General features: G+C 28.7%; 1 protein-coding gene across 1 annotated transcript in view; it reads left to right on the top strand.

Annotated features, from left to right (window-relative positions):
• Positions 1–15145: 15145 nt before the first annotated feature.
• Positions 15146–18280, top strand: part of LOC100161412 (cationic amino acid transporter 2) — a 37400-nt gene continuing 34265 nt past the window's right edge. The window contains exon 1 of the mRNA XM_008186310.3: positions 15146–15659. Coding sequence (XP_008184532.1) covers positions 15636–15659 — 24 coding nt within the window. The 5' untranslated portion in view covers positions 15146–15635. The remainder of the gene's footprint in view (positions 15660–18280) is intronic.

The raw sequence follows: 18280 nt of genomic DNA, 5'->3' as shown, positions 1-18280 counted from the left end.
AACAATAATACTATAATATGCTATTCAAATGTGGTTTCCATTGTTTATGCATTACTACTAGATAAGAAAGAAGATACCTATCGTAGAATGATTGACGCTTTAAAATCATTATAATACCAAATGTATTTACAAATGTCAAAAACTATTATGAAAAAGCTGATATTAATGCGATTAAAACAGAATTTTAAAGAACTTCAGTAAATGGGTGTATTTTGTAATTTGTCCCAGTGTATGTGGCGAAAATGTATCATTTATGCCAAAAATCAAAATGCATATTTTATATAGGTACCTAAATAGTTATTTAAAAATTTGGATCTTATAAACAATTGTCAAATATAATATACATACAAATAATAATGAAATATAATCTATATATATAAGAATCTAACTTGATTTTGGAGACGAAGGAAACAAGTTCGTTTATTTATTTATTATTGTTATTATTATTATCATTATTAATTATTTATTTATTTGTTTACACTTGCATTTTTCCATTTGAAATATATATTATTCATTGAACAAATAATTTATTGTTACATTTTTTTAAAAATGGATATAATATAATTTGTTAAAATTATTTATTAGTTAATTACAATTGACTTACTTTGAAACCCACAATAATTGTTAAGGATATCTATAACATTTTAATATATTATTATCCATATAGTTAAGACTATGCTTGCATATAACATATCCAATTAATAAATTTAATGATTCACTAATCTCTAATGAACTAACCCCATGAGCCACTAAATCTTGTTTGAAGTAGGTACAAAATAAAATTACAATTAACTTATTAAATGATAATAGTGATTGTTTTTATTTATATGATCTAGTATTAAACTATAATTTAAGAATACACTACCTATATAATATATCAAACTTTTAATAATTATTTTAATAGTGCAGAATATTATGCAAGATGTTATTAATTATTAATTAAAAGGCTTACCTGCACAACAACCTAAAAATAAAACAATACATTAATTATATTAGTCCATCTTGTTTATTTCGAAAAAATTATGATAGTATAATAACTTTCACATAATAATAGATTAAATAAATTTCAACCGTCTGTACGGTTATTTTGTATACGTTAACAACTATATAAATTATCTTCTAAACCTGTGCGGAAAAAATGAATTAAGTTATTGTTGATAATATAATTTCAAAATAAAATAAAAAATTCAACTGCACAGTATATAGGTACTGAAATTAGTTAATACAAATGCAATGTAGATACAGAATAATATTAAATGTTTCCTCTAAAATTAAAGAAATGTCAGTTTTTTTTTAATCTGTAACATGCATATTTTACTACCTAGATCATAATATTTTATACAATTAACATCTAATAAATGACATACATTTTATAGTTCTGTAAGATTATAATAACATAGTAATAATTGACTTCATCTTAGAGATTAATTCTAAAAAAAATTACAATTCACTACTGATAAATATCAACACAATAAAAAATACTACAAATACAATCATTATATATAAATAAATTAACCCGTACGTCGTCCATATTCCACTTCAGTCTCTGAAGTAGCTGGCATAACTAAAATTGCAAGAACTAGAATTGAAATCGTTATTAAACTATGCTTAATAAAAACCATTTTGATTTAAAATAAGAAAATAAGAATCATAATGTGAACGTTAAACAATAAATAAAATAAAATAATGTTTCTCGATTCGTTTTATAAGTGACCTGCTCCATACCACCACAGCACAAAATAAATAATGTTCACAATAAGTTGTTTAATTATTTACTATACAAAATAATGATTGTATTCTCTATTTGTTGGTTAACGCCATATTTATTATTTTTTTTTTAATGACAGTATAAATAATGGGTATTTCATATAAAATTCAATGCACGCCACAATAGTTTATGGTAGACAGGAAAAGGTGACGCTTCACAAATATTATGAATGCACACACTTCTACATGTATTATTAATCTTACTACACTATAGCAGTGGCGATCAGCCTTTGTCGGTTGTAAAAAATTGTGTTAAATATAACGTTGTTATATATATAACTTATCCTTCTAAATATTAAATAATTTCGGATTAACATATTATATTCTCTACGTTGGATGGCTGGAATATTCCGTCATCGCCATTGTGGTTTTGGTTCTGCTTGATGTCACGCTCATGGTCAAATAATTGTTTTTTTGGGTAAAAACTGTCTGACTGCTATTGGTTTTTCCGTTTGGTATCTCGAATATATTTTGTATCTCCTAAGTGGTATGGAAATCCATTGTTTTTGCACTGGTTTTTCCATCCGGGTTATTGGGAGAGACTAGTATTTGAGTAGTTACTTAAAAATTATCTGAATTCTTTGAGTCAATCATATTTGCTCAGATACTTAACGCCTACTGTACAACAGACCGTCTCCCCCCCCCCCTAAATATGTATTTATTGAAATACAAAGTGTTCAAAATCATTAATAATAATGGAATAACTAATGATATTACTAATATTAACAACACTACCAATAAACATAAAATACCAACATGGATACCTAGCCATATCAGAGTAAAGGGAAACGAAAGAACAGACGTAACAGTGAAACAAATTACCAATCCATCGAAACTTAAAATGTTTTCCCAAATATGACCTTAAAAGAGAAGCCAGAAAAACCTTAAAAAACGTATGGTACAAGAAATGGCAACAACTAAAGAACACAAATGCAACTATTATCAATAATAAGTGAAACGAAAAAAATAAATCGTTACAACATATTACGTATAAACAATTAAACAACCAGTAGGTAACAAACTTTGAAGATCTGGTGGAATCCCAAGAGTGGCATTACAATAACTACGTTCTCATACATCTCTTTGTGATTTGAGTTTTGAAAACACCAATAGATAATTTGGGCTATCATTATATTAAAGTCAATTATTAACATTATTATATTCATTATCATCACTATTTGCGGCACTATTGATAGCGTAATGATTATTTTGATTATTATTTGACGTCTTCAATGTATAATCATAAGAACTGGTTTCGCGAATTAACTCATCCACAGTATAAAATCGAAGGATATGGATAGTGATGGAAATCAAACAGAGGTTGAGTAATAGTAGGTAGTGCGAGTTTCTCGAAAAATTTTATGGGGCATTTCAATTAAACTGCAAAAGGATATCTTTCATTTTGTAGTTAATTGGTACCAATTTAAACAATTTAGGAAAATATTTTAATTTATCTTAAAAAGGATCAAAATAGTTTGATAAGTATATTCTTCATGTACAGGTACCTATAGAAATGTATATTATGTACCAGGTACCTACCACGTATAAACGTTGTTTAAACATATAAACTATTTACTCAGGTGATCGATTTTTCTTAGTTGTTGTTTATTTTTTTTGTGAGTTAAAAAGAATGAACATTTATTACAATGTGCAGCTACCCATAAAAAGTATTTGTTCAATTTTAAATGTAACCATTTTTTAACTAAACGTAAACCTAAATTCGAGATTTCTACTACTTGGAAAACTACTTGGAATTTTCAATTTTGACCTCCTAAAAGTACCAACTAGATTCACTTTTCTATCAGAAAAAACGCTGATCTCGAGAACCGGAGCATTTTTACTATTCAAAATATTGCTCACAGACAGAAAAAAAACATCATTTAAAATAATTACAATCTTTCGCTACGCCCAGGACCTAAAAACACACATTATTATAAAGTCAATAGATTCGTCACTTCGTTCAGAATCTAAAATTTGAGAACAATTTCAAGTACCTATCTACAGAATATTCAATTTTTAAATAACCAAAAAAGAAGAGGGTAAGTGGATATCGCTCTGCTATACGTTAAAGTGGGTCACTGTATCATGGATTGTATTAAATTTGAATTCAACGATATCATACATTGTGTACGAAAAATGACTCTGAGCGGAGACGGTATGTCAATATAGATATTTTATATTGTTATTATATTAATTTATTATAGCCTGTAAGTTTAATTAATATTATAAAGTACAACAAAATAACTAAAATCGTTATTTTTATTTTTAATTGTATTCGTTTCTATGGTGATAAACAAAGTGTTAGAAATTCAAATCCCAATTTCAGTGGTTTTTTGTCGGTGGTTTTTATCGTGGCATTAAATAACTATTGAAAAAATCAAAAAATTACCGCTCTAAAGTACCATCTTGATCCAATATGCTAAAAGATAAGATACTATAATATTATGTTGAAATAGAAGCAATCTTTTTGGTAGAAATTTTGTATACAAGATAAAAAAAATAAATAAACACCATTGTAAAACCACAAGATCCCTCGCTCCACCTAGAATCTAAAAATATAGATTTTGTCGAAAACAGTTTTTTCTATACCATATTCACCTAGGCTACGTATATAATGTTGTTTATACATCTGTTTAAAATGGCTAGGCATGAATAATTTTCATTATTAACTATTTACTCAGGTGATGGATTCGATTTTTCTTGGTTGTTATTTTTTCATGTGAGTTAAAAGAATGAATACATTTAATACAATGTACTTTACAAGTTTCTTACGAAAAATTCAAAAAATAATTGTTACTCAAATCCACATAAGAAAACCTTAATATTATACATTACTCTGATAAATAAAAAATATTAAAATCTATATAATACTAGTTTCCCATGTGACGACAATACGACATGTCAACATATATATTTCACATTTATACCCCTTTTAAGTATATTAAAACCTATTAATTTTAAAATTACAAGAAAATGTATTTTTTAATTAATTAATCCTTCATATTTGGACTGATTTGTAATTCTAAGTATATTTAACAAGTTTGTATTACAAAACATCTTTATGAAACTATTTTCTAATTGTATTATTTTATTTTACAGTATTAATAGAATAAATGAGATGCGGAAAACTAACTAAACCACTGGCGTAGCTAAATAGTCTATCTATTACGCCGTGTGATGATAATACGTCATAGTACCTAATTGTAAAAATATTGTAATACTATATCAGAATAAAATGCATTCGTGATAGGTACAAGAATCACTTATCATAGGTGTTATCTATGTATACTATAAAAGCAAGTCCAGATTTGTCACGGGTTGGCTCCGAAACGGCTAGACCAATTTGGCTAATTCTTTTTTTGTTATGTTCGTAATTGTCAGGACAAGGTTCTTATGAAAGAAAATTTTAGGAAAATCTACTGGAAAAGTAGGAAATATGGATGTAAAAAATACAACGGTAACGCCATCTGTACAGGAAAAATATAAACTAAATAATAATAGATTTTTGTTTATTGTAAGGTTGCTATTGGTTATGATTGTTGTAGTTTTAGTTGTTAATTTTGAAGAATTTTATTAAAATAAAATGAAGAAATCAAACCTTGGCCGCTCCACAAATGGTGCCAAAAGGAGATGCTTATCTAGAAACAATATAAAGTTGAAGATGAAATTAATAAAATGTCCTCTGTATGTTGAGTTAAGTAAAAACAAAAAAACTTGGTATAACGTTGATACTTTACAGTTAAATTATACACTTACGTACTAATGGCTATAATATAACATAAGCACCAATTGTGGAAAAATAGCATATCATTTGCGCCAAAATTAATATTTTATATAAATAGTTATTTTAAAATGTCAATCTTGTGAAAAATTGTCAATAAATATAATAGAAATTAATAAATTATAATTTTAATATATTGGTTGACTTTTTCTATCTTATGAAAAAATGTCAATAATAAATTAATAAAATATAATATACATACAAATAAATATAATTTGAATAAATCGGTTGATTTTTTTGATCTTATAAACAATTGTCAATAATAAATTGTTAAAATAAAAAAAAAGCGTTGCACACAGGTATCTAGGATTTTTGCACTTTCGTTCCATACGATTTTGGCACTTACGTACTATACAACTTTTTTTTTCTTATCTCATTTTGGCGTTTATGTTTTCTACCAGTACAAACAGCACGAGGTCCGCGATCTACCGCAGATGGTTTGCCTACCTGATAATATACTGCTGCGAATCTCACGGGATAACGCGGGGATGGCTATACATTAAAATATAATATAATTTACAATTAAAAAGATATTACTTCCATATCATATTATACAGGAGTTGAACAATCAGAATTTTTTTTGCGGGTAACGGAAAAGTTAAGATAAGTTTTTAACAGTTTCACACTACTCTGCACCAGTGCAACATACAGTTAAATTACTCCACATATAAAAATAAAACGTTGCAAGATAGATAGACAAGATTTGTGTAGCCACGAAACAGCACCATTATTTGCAAACAACTATCCACGGGGCGGAGCACACGGCTGACAGCTAGTAAGCTTATAACCAAAGAGATAATGAATACGTACAACAGTCGTTGGTTATTTATTTTAATTATTTAAATTTGTATTAATTATTACACCGTACATATACTCTATACTAAATAAGACAATAATATGATATGCGTATCTGATGCCAGTTATGTTAACTTTAATTAGTTTCATGAGCTCAGATATGCTATTAGTGATGCTTTCAATGTTGGTTTGTTAAAAATAAATTTATAATCAAAATACTAACCTGATAACTGACCCGAAAGCAGAGAACTGTATTCGTTGACTAAAATAATATTATATCTTAAATCAAAGTATAACAAAGTTGTAAATATATTATAATCTACTATAATCCGTGATCAAACCACCGAAATTTATAATTTGGTACAAGTATTTACCCAATTATTAATTAGCCATATTGTAGATAATAGGTACATGGTCAATTAGTATGCATAATTATTAATTTACATATACAGTTCAAAATATTACATAAATTGTTTGTTCGATATGCTGGATAATGGAGTGTGTTCAGTTTGTAATGATACGCAACTCTGAGTATATTCTTTTGAATAATCGATGCTTTATTATTATATGAAATATTTATATAAAGTTTACAGTATAATTTTATTTTTTTTATTTTTTTTATCTAAGCACAGAATAGTTCACAGTACACCCTATAATATGGTTATTTATTTTATTTATTAATATTTTGTAACAATAATAATAAGCAATATTTCACTATAACTAAAATGCATAGGTGTCTAAATATGGAAAGTAAATTGTCTTCTAACAATGCAAGATCTTTGATTACGATATATCAATATGTACAATGCGCGCATAGACCTATTAATTAGTTTATATTTCTATGAAAATGCGTGTAATTAATGGAGAGTATACCTTAGAATCTAAGGTATACTCTAAGGCTTAGATCATATACTATGGATGTAGTCATCGAGCTAATTATTGAAGCCACAATAACGTAGAGCCCCGACTGTTTGTGCGCATGCACGTAATTCTGATTGGTCAATCAACTATCACATTATTCAACCTACACAATCATCAATTTATTATCAGTCATTTATGCATGCGCAGTAATAACCAAGGCTCTAAATTGTTCAGTTATTTTGGCTTCAAATCTAATACACAAGCCTATACCGAGTGGCTACATCCATAGTATATTATCTAAGGAGTATACACAGTACACACACTAATGATCATTTACTAAACACACAAACACAAATAGTGAACACAAGAAACGAAATAATTGCCTAACTCCTTAAATGACACGTTTACAAGGGACCTTAAGTAACGAGGCAAAAATAACTGAAGTTATTATTGATTATCATTGAGCATTGGACGCGGGGAGAAGGGTATGTAACTCATTCGACACTCGAGCGTGCGGTGATCACAAAAAATGTACCTTCTTGCTAGTTCTACTCGCTCGATAGAAATAACAACACTGTCATGTACTCATTTCACAAGTTTAGTTTAACGGGGCATATCATTTTTATAATATGTAATTAATTTCATTATAATATAGGTACTACTTTGGTCTTTGATTATGCAAATGTAAAAAAATAATTTAATTAACTAGACAGCCCGAAGAGGACTTGTTCCGACTTTGCGTCATTCATCGCTGATCGGTGTAATCGCAAGTAAGTGTTAGTGTTTGCATACATGTAATAGCCCAAAGGTACGTATGCGTGGTATAATATAAATGTATATAATTTTAACGATATAGCAAATATATAATAATTAATCTGACAGTATGCAAAATAAAAAAATAATTACACAACGAAATATGAAATTAAAAAAAAAATAATATTGTATATATATTTAAAATAATACTTACATGTTATAGTGGCTTGCTAAAATCCGCGTAGGTGACTGATAATAATTATTTCAATTATTCGAAACCTAACCTACCCTCAGGAAGAGAATAAGAGGCGCAGTGGTAAAAATTACATGGTGTATACTTACTTAAGGAGAGTAGGTGATTGGCGTGACAGGCGACAACTATGATTATGGAAATACTATAATAAAAAATGGGTTAGGTTTGGTATTCGGCCGGCGCGTCGGGGAGGATTCCTTCGTCAAGAACGTGTCTGTTGGCATTGTGCGAAAGTGAAAATCGGAACGTGTGGGCGAGCCGACTCAGTCCGCAGGTTCTCTTGCGAATCTTATAAACCCGCTGGTCATTATGGAACAATTGGATATAACTGGACGGATGTGAATTGACTTGACTGGGTTCAGTGGGAGGGAGGGAGTCACACAACGGCCATAGGTCGACAACGTGCGTATTATGATCAGTTAGGCTTTAAAATTATATAATATTATAGGTTTGTTCGTCTGCGATTATGAAACGTGGTAAGTACAATTTAACGCATCGCGACGATCATTCGATGGTGGGGGACGCGATATTATAAATTTTTGCGTTTACTGAAATGCGTCTGGATCTTGCAGCGTATAATAACAATGATCGAAACGATTAAATTTACAAATCAAACATTTTTACAAATAAAATATGTACCTAATGTAATATTGTTATTGTGATTTAAATCCTGGTATGTGAGCTTATCGCTCTATTCACATTTAATGACAGTTGTCGGTTAATAATATTAACCTCCAATGACCAACATGTATTGTTGGTAAATATCAATGTTTAAGTAATTAACGTGAATATAATATCTCGTACGTTCTGCACTGACACAGGTGCGTCATTTCGACATTTTGAAAGGTATTTTAACAACTAGGAAGACCAAACCAATTTTAAACAGGCCAATATAAATAAATTGTACTATTTATATTTTATAGTTTTCCGTGTAATCTATATATGTATATAAAAAACAAAAAATGTATGCGACTGACAGTGTCCTTTATGCATTCCTAAACTGTTCATTCGATTGCCATGAAATTTGTTACAGAGATAGATTAGACCTTGGGTAAGAATACAGGCTAAATTTTGTCGCAAAAAAGGTAAATAAGAGGTCCAACCCGGGGATGTTTTATAGCAGGGATTCTGAGATCATTTTTTTTTTTTACATAAATGGTTCCTATTGATTTTATAATAACAATTATAATTATTAATGCGTTAAGCCTATGCATTTCAGTACAGAATGCCGTATCGAGTTCGAACCACGGTTTCGGTGGAACAATTTTTTGAATTTGTAGATGCTTCCGAGTTTAATTTTACACTTACGTACGCACCAAGCGGGGTCTATGATCTACCACAGGTATAGATGGTATACTTGAAAATATACTGCTCGCTTAGTCACAAAAACCTAGCAATAGCAACGCATTGCTGTGTCAGCTAGTAGATAATCAATAAATTAGGGGCCAATAATGACCCTACCTTCTTAGATTGTTACTCACAACTGCTTATTTCTTTGCTCACAGTTTTATTTTCTGAAGTCATAGTTGTCTGTTACTTATTTATATATTGTTACTCGATACTTACTGTTATAATAATGACAAATTATCAGAAATGGTTGCACAACTTTATGAGGATAATGTGTGCAGAATATAGGCTTAACAGTTTATAGTCCTTGGTGGCCAACATTTTTTTGACCAAAATCTACTAAGAATATATTTTTTACTTTGAGGATCGACTAACGCATAAGGTATAACATTTGTTTATTTTTGAGTCATTATCACTAAAATTGATATTAAACATACTAATATACATAATATGTATATGAGTATGTTTATTTATATGTTAATTATATGATACAATTCAAGTGAAAAGTTATCAAAAAATAAGCGTTTAAAATTAAATTTCTAAATGATTTAAAACGAAATTATTAATTAAAATATTACACCTTTGGCGTAGAAGTGTTTCATTGTGTATCGTATTAGCCAGTTACATAATCATAATCTGGGGAATAGTCACTCACTGTTAAACGAAGACACTGCTCTAAATTTATAATTTTTAAGTTATAACAAAGGGTTATCGACTTTCTCGATCACCCGTTTGTTCACCACTGGTAAAACGTGCTATACCGTCATAACGAGAATTAACTCGTCGAAAATTGAGGAATACCCATTAGCGCAACTAGGGGGCTGCAAAAGGGTTTTTAGCACCCCCCAAGTTCTAATTTAGCCCCCCTTGTTTTTTTAAGTCTAATTATCATATTATTATAGTAAAATACCACATAAATGTTATGTTTTTAAAATATGAAATATTATAGCACTCCACGTTTTGAGGTCTAGTTGCGCCTATAGGAATACCATGCTAAAAATTGCTTTAATTTAAGCACTGATTTCAATATTGTACATCAACTTGGATAACAAATACTTTTTATGATTAAATCCAGATATTTGTCAAACTAACATTTTAGTATTATATGATAATTCTTATTTAAAAAAATATGTCAAGGATACAAAGTTATAAATCTGCTGTCCTATTCTACGACAAACCACAACCCTCTGTAAATATGAGGGAGCATTGGTGACAAATAATTAGCGTAATACCTACACGTCATGTTTTTGACACGTCTTCACATATTTTATAATACCTATAGGTATTAACTATAGTTAATAATATTAAAAATTTTCTTTTATTTACGCAGTTAAACTTGTATATTTTTGTAACTACAAAAATAAACCTCACTCAAAGTTTACAGTGTAAACATAACACAGTATATTAAAAATCATTACATCAAGTCATCAGAAACCTACGATACCAATACAAAGTATTATTTATCTATGAATATCTCTGAACGATGAATTATTATTCCAAGTGTACAAAATAGTTATGTAGAACATAAACAATATATAAAATTTAGTTTTCTATTAATAAGAACTATTTAATGGAAATTACAGTAGTTTATACCGATAAGATATTTACTTAAACGATATTGCTTTCAATATATTATTATGTAATAATATAATAATATGTTATATTACAGAACATAATACCTATACAAATTACCATATTAATATAATTTTTACCTATTTTTTATAACGTAATTTTAATAGATCTAAAACCTTATTAAATAATTTGTCAATTTAGTAACCAATCACGATAACATTATAGAATGGTTATCGAACATTTTACAAACGTTTTTAGAACAAAAAAAAATTTCTAATCTTTAATGACGTATTATTTTATTAATTATTAATTATTATTACCTAATATTTTTTAAGCAAGTAAATTTTTTTTATAAATGCATTGTTTAACATCATATTCATAGTCTAATAAAATTGGAAATTTCGAGTATCCATGAATCATTTTTTTTCGACAAAATTTTAAACGGTTTTACAATGGAGAGTATTATATTCAAAATTCTGACTCAAGCGTAGAACGCTAACATTATTGTATAACGATTATCGACAATTTTATTTCGATGTTGACGAAACAAGCAGTTTCAACAAATTTACTAAAGCAAATTTAATTTTCATACGTTGGTAAAAACGTATATTATAGAAATAAAATTGGTAAAAGTCACTGGAATACAATAGTTGTATGGAGCACTAACCCTTGATAAGCCACTGACACGTCATTATCCCATGTTATCCTTAGAAAATTGTAATCACCACAAAAATTATAAATGGTATTTTAAAACTTAAGGTGCACCGTAGACAATAGGCGGTCAAGACAACTTAATGTCAAAATAGAAAACACTCAAGATTTGCACATTTTTTAATTCATCGAACACAAAAGTGCCGAACACTGGCATTCAATACCTATACGTTTCAAGGGCGTTGATAACTATATTTTAATATTTTAGTAGATGATATTATTATGTATATACGTATTATAATGATATCTCATAAAATTATGTATAGCTCTACCTTTTTACATAGCCACGTGTTAGACCTAATAATATTGATATAATATTATTATACATCAGTATTATAATACGATATTGTCAATTCTTTTTTAAACGCTGATATAGGGACAAGTGTTGAAGTAGCTACTGAAGTGGACCGAAGTCGTTGATATTAAAATTATATTAATTTATCATTTTTTGAGATCAGAATATATTATTAAATATTATTCAAAGTAGAGACCCAAAGTGCTAAAAACTAATAAAACATGTCGACTTTCGCTTATTTTTTTTTATCCTTTTGAGCGTGGTTTTATTATTCAAGTATGAAGCACAATTTCTGCGTTCACTGTTAACGGACAAACGCAAACGGTCACTTTTGTCTCTTTAGAAACCTTTTAAGTGTGGTTAGTTTAAATGTGTATTACATTTCAATATTGTATTTTAATATTAACGTACCTATGTGAGTTTGTGTTTGGATACAACCTTGGTGAATATGAAATACGAAGAACGTACCTACCCATCATGATTATCAAATATGTAATATCAAATGAATCACTTTTGGTGTTGTCGGCAACGTTATTAATGTTGGACATACTTCAGAAAGCTCAGCAAGATCTATCTTTAAAGGTTTGATTAGAAACCTATAATAATTTATATTTGATAAAAACAAATATAACTATTATACCTACGTTAGTTTTCATACGTTTTAGTTTCAAAAATATTGTTTGAAGGCAGTATTCCGGTATTCTACCGAAAATTCGTGTTCTAAACAAATATTATACCGATTATGAAAGATTAAAAATTCAAACAATAAAAACTAGCAACAATAATTTGGTTTGATTTTGAAAAAAAATTGTTGTGCCATTTTGGTCCTTGAGTATTGTACTAAACGTTTACCTAACGACGGAACTCGAGTGCAAGATTTGTTTAGTGTTGATCGTGTGATTCATGACGTGTGTTTAATATCTCTAACTTTATATTTTCAACCAAATATTATATCGTAACACTTGTGCGTTACACTCGTGAAGTATAATACTTATTGCATGCGTTTTTCAAAGAGTAAATTGCACTTCAACCATCAGATTATTACGAGTGTGGCTAATATTATTTTTATTTCAAATACGTATAGTCAAGTAATATATTATTCACAGTGATTATGCCTCGAAATTGTATTGAGTTATTATTATTATTATTTTCGAAAATGTGTACCGTTTACATTGTTATTATAATGAATTGTATATACCTGGCATGTTTAATTAATAATTTACGTTATTATAATATAGTGATCGACACACGTTTTCGTGACATGCGAACACTTGTCGATGTGCATGTATCATATTCGATAGTAGGTACATAATATTAAGTAGAACATTATAAAACTATGACTGCAAACCGTTAAACAATGTGAATTACTGCATTTATTATATATTATAATATAATATACATAGTATATTATACATATTATGATTGGTAGAAACGCGAATAACCTAAGTATTGCTTTCTTAACTATAGATAATATGAGAGTCAATATTATAATATTATAATAACTATAGAAATATAAATTTCCAAAACTTCCTATACTTTAAAGTTAAATCATACACTTACGTACAAACAGATCGGGGTCCGCGATCTACCACAGGTAGATTGCCTACTTGATAATGTACTGCTGCGACTCAGAATTTTTATTCAGAACGTTTGAACTTTAAATAATTATAATAATTATTATTATAAAAATAATTTATATTCATAATATGCTTAAACTGCTATCGACTATAATAACAATGTGTGAGGATCCTTGTATTAAATTGTATTATTTTTAACCCAACAAATAAAATTTTATCGACATTTATAGAAAAAAACTAACAAAAATAAATATTTAATTAATATTAACAGCTCAAAACTAGTAAAATTAATCTTTTTAAAATGTTATCAAGTATAAGAAATGCTATGATAAACACTTGGTCAAAATGTAAAGTATCTACGGTTATTCATTTTTGAATTATAACAAAATAAGAAATTATGATTACCTATAATACAACAATTATATAATTCGTCTGTAATTGTATTAAATGTATAACATTTACTATTATTGGATTTTAAAGTGCAGTAAGATAACAATTTTATTGAGATAATGTGCGCTATTTTACGGACTTTTAGTAAACACTTCATTGGACAGTAAAAAAAAAAAAACTAAAAATGAACCATATAGTAGAATAATTTTTACCTACTCAACATACATAAATTCAAAAATATTTATTAAACATTGTGTGTATATGATGAGTGTCTGATTGATGATTATTATTTATTTCTTAATTTTTAACTTTCTTAAATTTGCCAGGCATTTATATAATATAATCAGTTTTTTTTCGAATAATATTGATTCAATAATAATTATTTAAATTATTTAAATATAAATCATAATGATAATTATCCACCTTAATTATTATAAAATCGCTGACAATTTAATTATAATGTATAAACAATCCGGGTTACAACTATCGTAATATTTGTTTGAATCTATTAGTCTTGCGATCAATGAATTAAAACAAAATGTTTAGAAAGTTGACGTGTTAGCATAATATTTAATAATGTGGTAATATTATACAATCGTATGTTATTGTTTTATTTTGGGTAATTAAAATTATGAAGAGATGTAATGAATTTACAGTAAAAGTCAAATCCACGTGCGATGATTTGTACACGATGCGGCGCGACCCCATACGCAATAATTTGACATAACGTATTAAAATGTCGTGATTCTTGCAAAAAAAAACATCGTCTTTAAAAAAACATTTGTACGATAAAATAATAATATTTTGACAACGCGATTCGATACGTTTTATTGAAGGGTTCTTATTCATATGTAAACAAAACAAAAATAATAAAAAAATCACTTGGTCTCTGCAGCGCCAGCATATAATAATGTATGTACATGAGCATAGTAGAACGGACTAGCATTTCGGACGTCATAATGCAACAATCTCGGCGAATCCTTCGCTCACCTGGAGCGCTACAGACGGATGGCTGGGCGGGATAATAAAAACGACGAACACGCGTGCACGCGGTTCATAATTACTCGTACACGGACGCGCGCGCGTTCGACCGCGGTTAACGACAACGACGATCACGGACGTTATCCCAGAGAAAACATAAAAAAATCCCTAAATCGTGATAAAATAATAATAATCAATTAAAACACAGGCCTCACGTCGGGCGAATCGTAAACTGCAACGAACACGGCGCCGATAATATATTATCGTATTGCACCTCGCCGACATCGCGTCCGATCATCGTCGTCGATTTAACACCGCAAATAATATCAATTGTAAACAATATATTATTATAAATCCGTTTCGGACTTGGACCGCCGTCCATCGAGTGCCGCAAGATAATATAATACAGACATCGACCGGTCTCGCGAATCAGCCCACCGCGAAAGTCGTCTCGCCGTCGACCGAGAGACGATATCATAGTCGTTTTCAGTCCGTCATCTGATCGGTACATCCGACCGATTGTCACCCACGCGTCGGATCGACGACGACATCATGGACGGCTCTTGGTGGAACTCGGTATGTATATATTGTAACATTATATATTCATAATATCGATGTCACGACATCGGAATAATGTACAGTGACACCTTTAAATATCCGACACACTTGGTTACTGAAATTTCGTTTGCTATAGAGGGTTTGGTTTGTAAAAAGTCTGTAGTTTGTCCACCCCCGAAAAAAATTCCACTATTCGGAGTGTACGTTAGGGGAGGTTTAACTGTATACCTATTTATAATTATTGTGTTTAACGTGCTAAAAAAAAGTCACTGGAAAACTCGTGGAAATATATTTTGATTCTCATAGACATAATATTAATCGTTAATCGCTCAAGGAACTGGCGGATTAATAGACAGTCAGCCTTATTTTGACGTACTTGAGTAGGTGAATCAAAATTAGACAATATTTTAATCAATTATCACAAATCATAATTATATTACGCGTTCTATTGACTTCTAACAGCACCGAATCACGCCACTAAAACACGAAATTTAAAAATGAGCTTTATGTTTTTCGTCATCGGATGAAATGAGCCACTTAAACTTTTAAAGCTTTTCAACTCTGACATTATCGTAATCCCATTCTAAATTTTCTCGTCAAATACCGATGAATAATAAACTATTATGTCAATACTAAAAATGCAACACTCGTCCGCCTGAGTATAAGACATAAACATGTTACTTTGTCGATAGGGAAAATCCCTTGGAATATAATATAACTCCGTTGAGAGATTAAACTGGGAATTGTCGCGAGTCGCGTACGTCGAATCTTAGCTAAAAAAACTCTAATACAAAACAGATCGGTTGCTGGCTTTGATATTATATTCTAAAATAAACCACCATAGGTACATTATAAGAAGTACATTATAAGAGCGTTTAAAAAAATACATATATAATTGAAATTGAACGAATATTATTAGACTGTTGACATAATATTATTTGCGAGCGAATAGCGTGTAAATATGCCACGCGCTCTATATATATGCATTGTTATCTCAAACATCAAGTATTAACGATAAACTTTATTTATTTTGGACTATATATGCATAACGATAAAAGTCAAGTACGGATTTTCAATAAAATTACAAGTATCGGCAACGTTAATGCTAGGTAAATAAAAACATTTTTAAACACTTTAAAGCATTTCTTGCAATATTAATACATATAAATTGGAGTAAAATTCAATGAATTTGAATATTAATATAATTATTGAAATATTATATTAAATTATTTTTATTTATTTACAATATTTTTTTTTTACCTTATTCAGTCTTCAATTTTTTGTCACGTACCAACAATATTTAAAACGATTTTTTTAAAAATCATGTTTATTTTATTTTATTTTATACTTCATATTATTGTAGTCCATAAAGAAAATAACAAATAACTAATCCATTTATTTTTTCATGTATAAACTATGCCTGTTTTAGAATGCTTACGTTCGTATTCCGTTTGTATCGTAATTGACCGATCGAATTTTTTTTGGAAAATATTTTAAACATTGTTTTTATGAGCGTATTCCCGAAAAAAAATGAAAAATATTACGTTGCAGTCGTTTTGAATTAGGATTATCATGATAGCTTTCAAGTATACTATCAAATACCAATACATTTTATACAAGCAAAAATAATTTTTAAATTAAACTACTACACGTGCTATGCAGACGTGTTTCATAATAATGTAATTTAGCAAACGAAAAAAACTTTTGAGTTCTAAAGTATAGAAATCATTTTGTGCTGCTCGCAATAGGTATTAAACATTTCCGAGACTTGCGTACGACTTTATTTTGATCGAGTTGTATTTCATACGCCACATAATATTATTATTATTATTATTATTATAGTCGACTTATATAAGAAAAAAAATTGACATATTCGTATTTAACTCTTACGAGTCAAGATGTGGGATTATGAACAGATTAGATATAGATACATTATGCAAACATAAGTCGCTTATTATAGTGTATTGTAATTATTGTTGGTGGTCAGAAACGCATACAAAACAAGATAAACAATTAATTTTATACACCGTATTATTGTAGTTTAATGAACCATTGATTCTGGCAAACAGGTGTGTTCGCAGTATATTTTTATCTTCAATCGTTTAGTAAAAATGAATTACTTGGCATTAAAATCATAATAATATGCTGTAACAAAATTATTAACATTAATATGTTTTATATTGGTATTGTAAAATATTAAGATAATGGTTCGACGTGAAACACTTAATACCTATATTATTATTCGATAAGACTGTTCTATAAACCTCCCTTTTAGTTTTTTACTGTAAATTATTTGGTGGATCATTTTTTTTTTTTTGAAAATGTTGGTGAACCTCATTAAAAAATGTTAATGAGTTGTTTTTCAGTTACCTATTATTGGATAATAATGCTTACACATGGTCTTGCGAAAATGTATTTAGATTTAATTCTGTTATTGGGTCTACTATTTAGAATTTATCATCTTTAAACCATTTTTACATATTATAAATATTGATAGATTGAAATTAATAATAAGTAAAATGTTTATATAATAATATTTTTTTAAATCATGAACCTATAGTTATATTTATGGTAGGTACAAAAAGTTAAATAACTCAAAAACTACTCGTTTGAAATTTAATTCGCATATCCACTAAATA

The sequence above is a fragment of the Acyrthosiphon pisum genome, chromosome A1, assembly GCF_005508785.2.
Source record: "Acyrthosiphon pisum isolate AL4f chromosome A1, pea_aphid_22Mar2018_4r6ur, whole genome shotgun sequence".
In the NCBI taxonomy this organism is placed as follows: domain Eukaryota; kingdom Metazoa; phylum Arthropoda; class Insecta; order Hemiptera; family Aphididae; genus Acyrthosiphon; species Acyrthosiphon pisum.
Note: the sequence above shows the minus strand (reverse complement) of the source record. Positions and strands in the feature narration are given on the sequence as shown.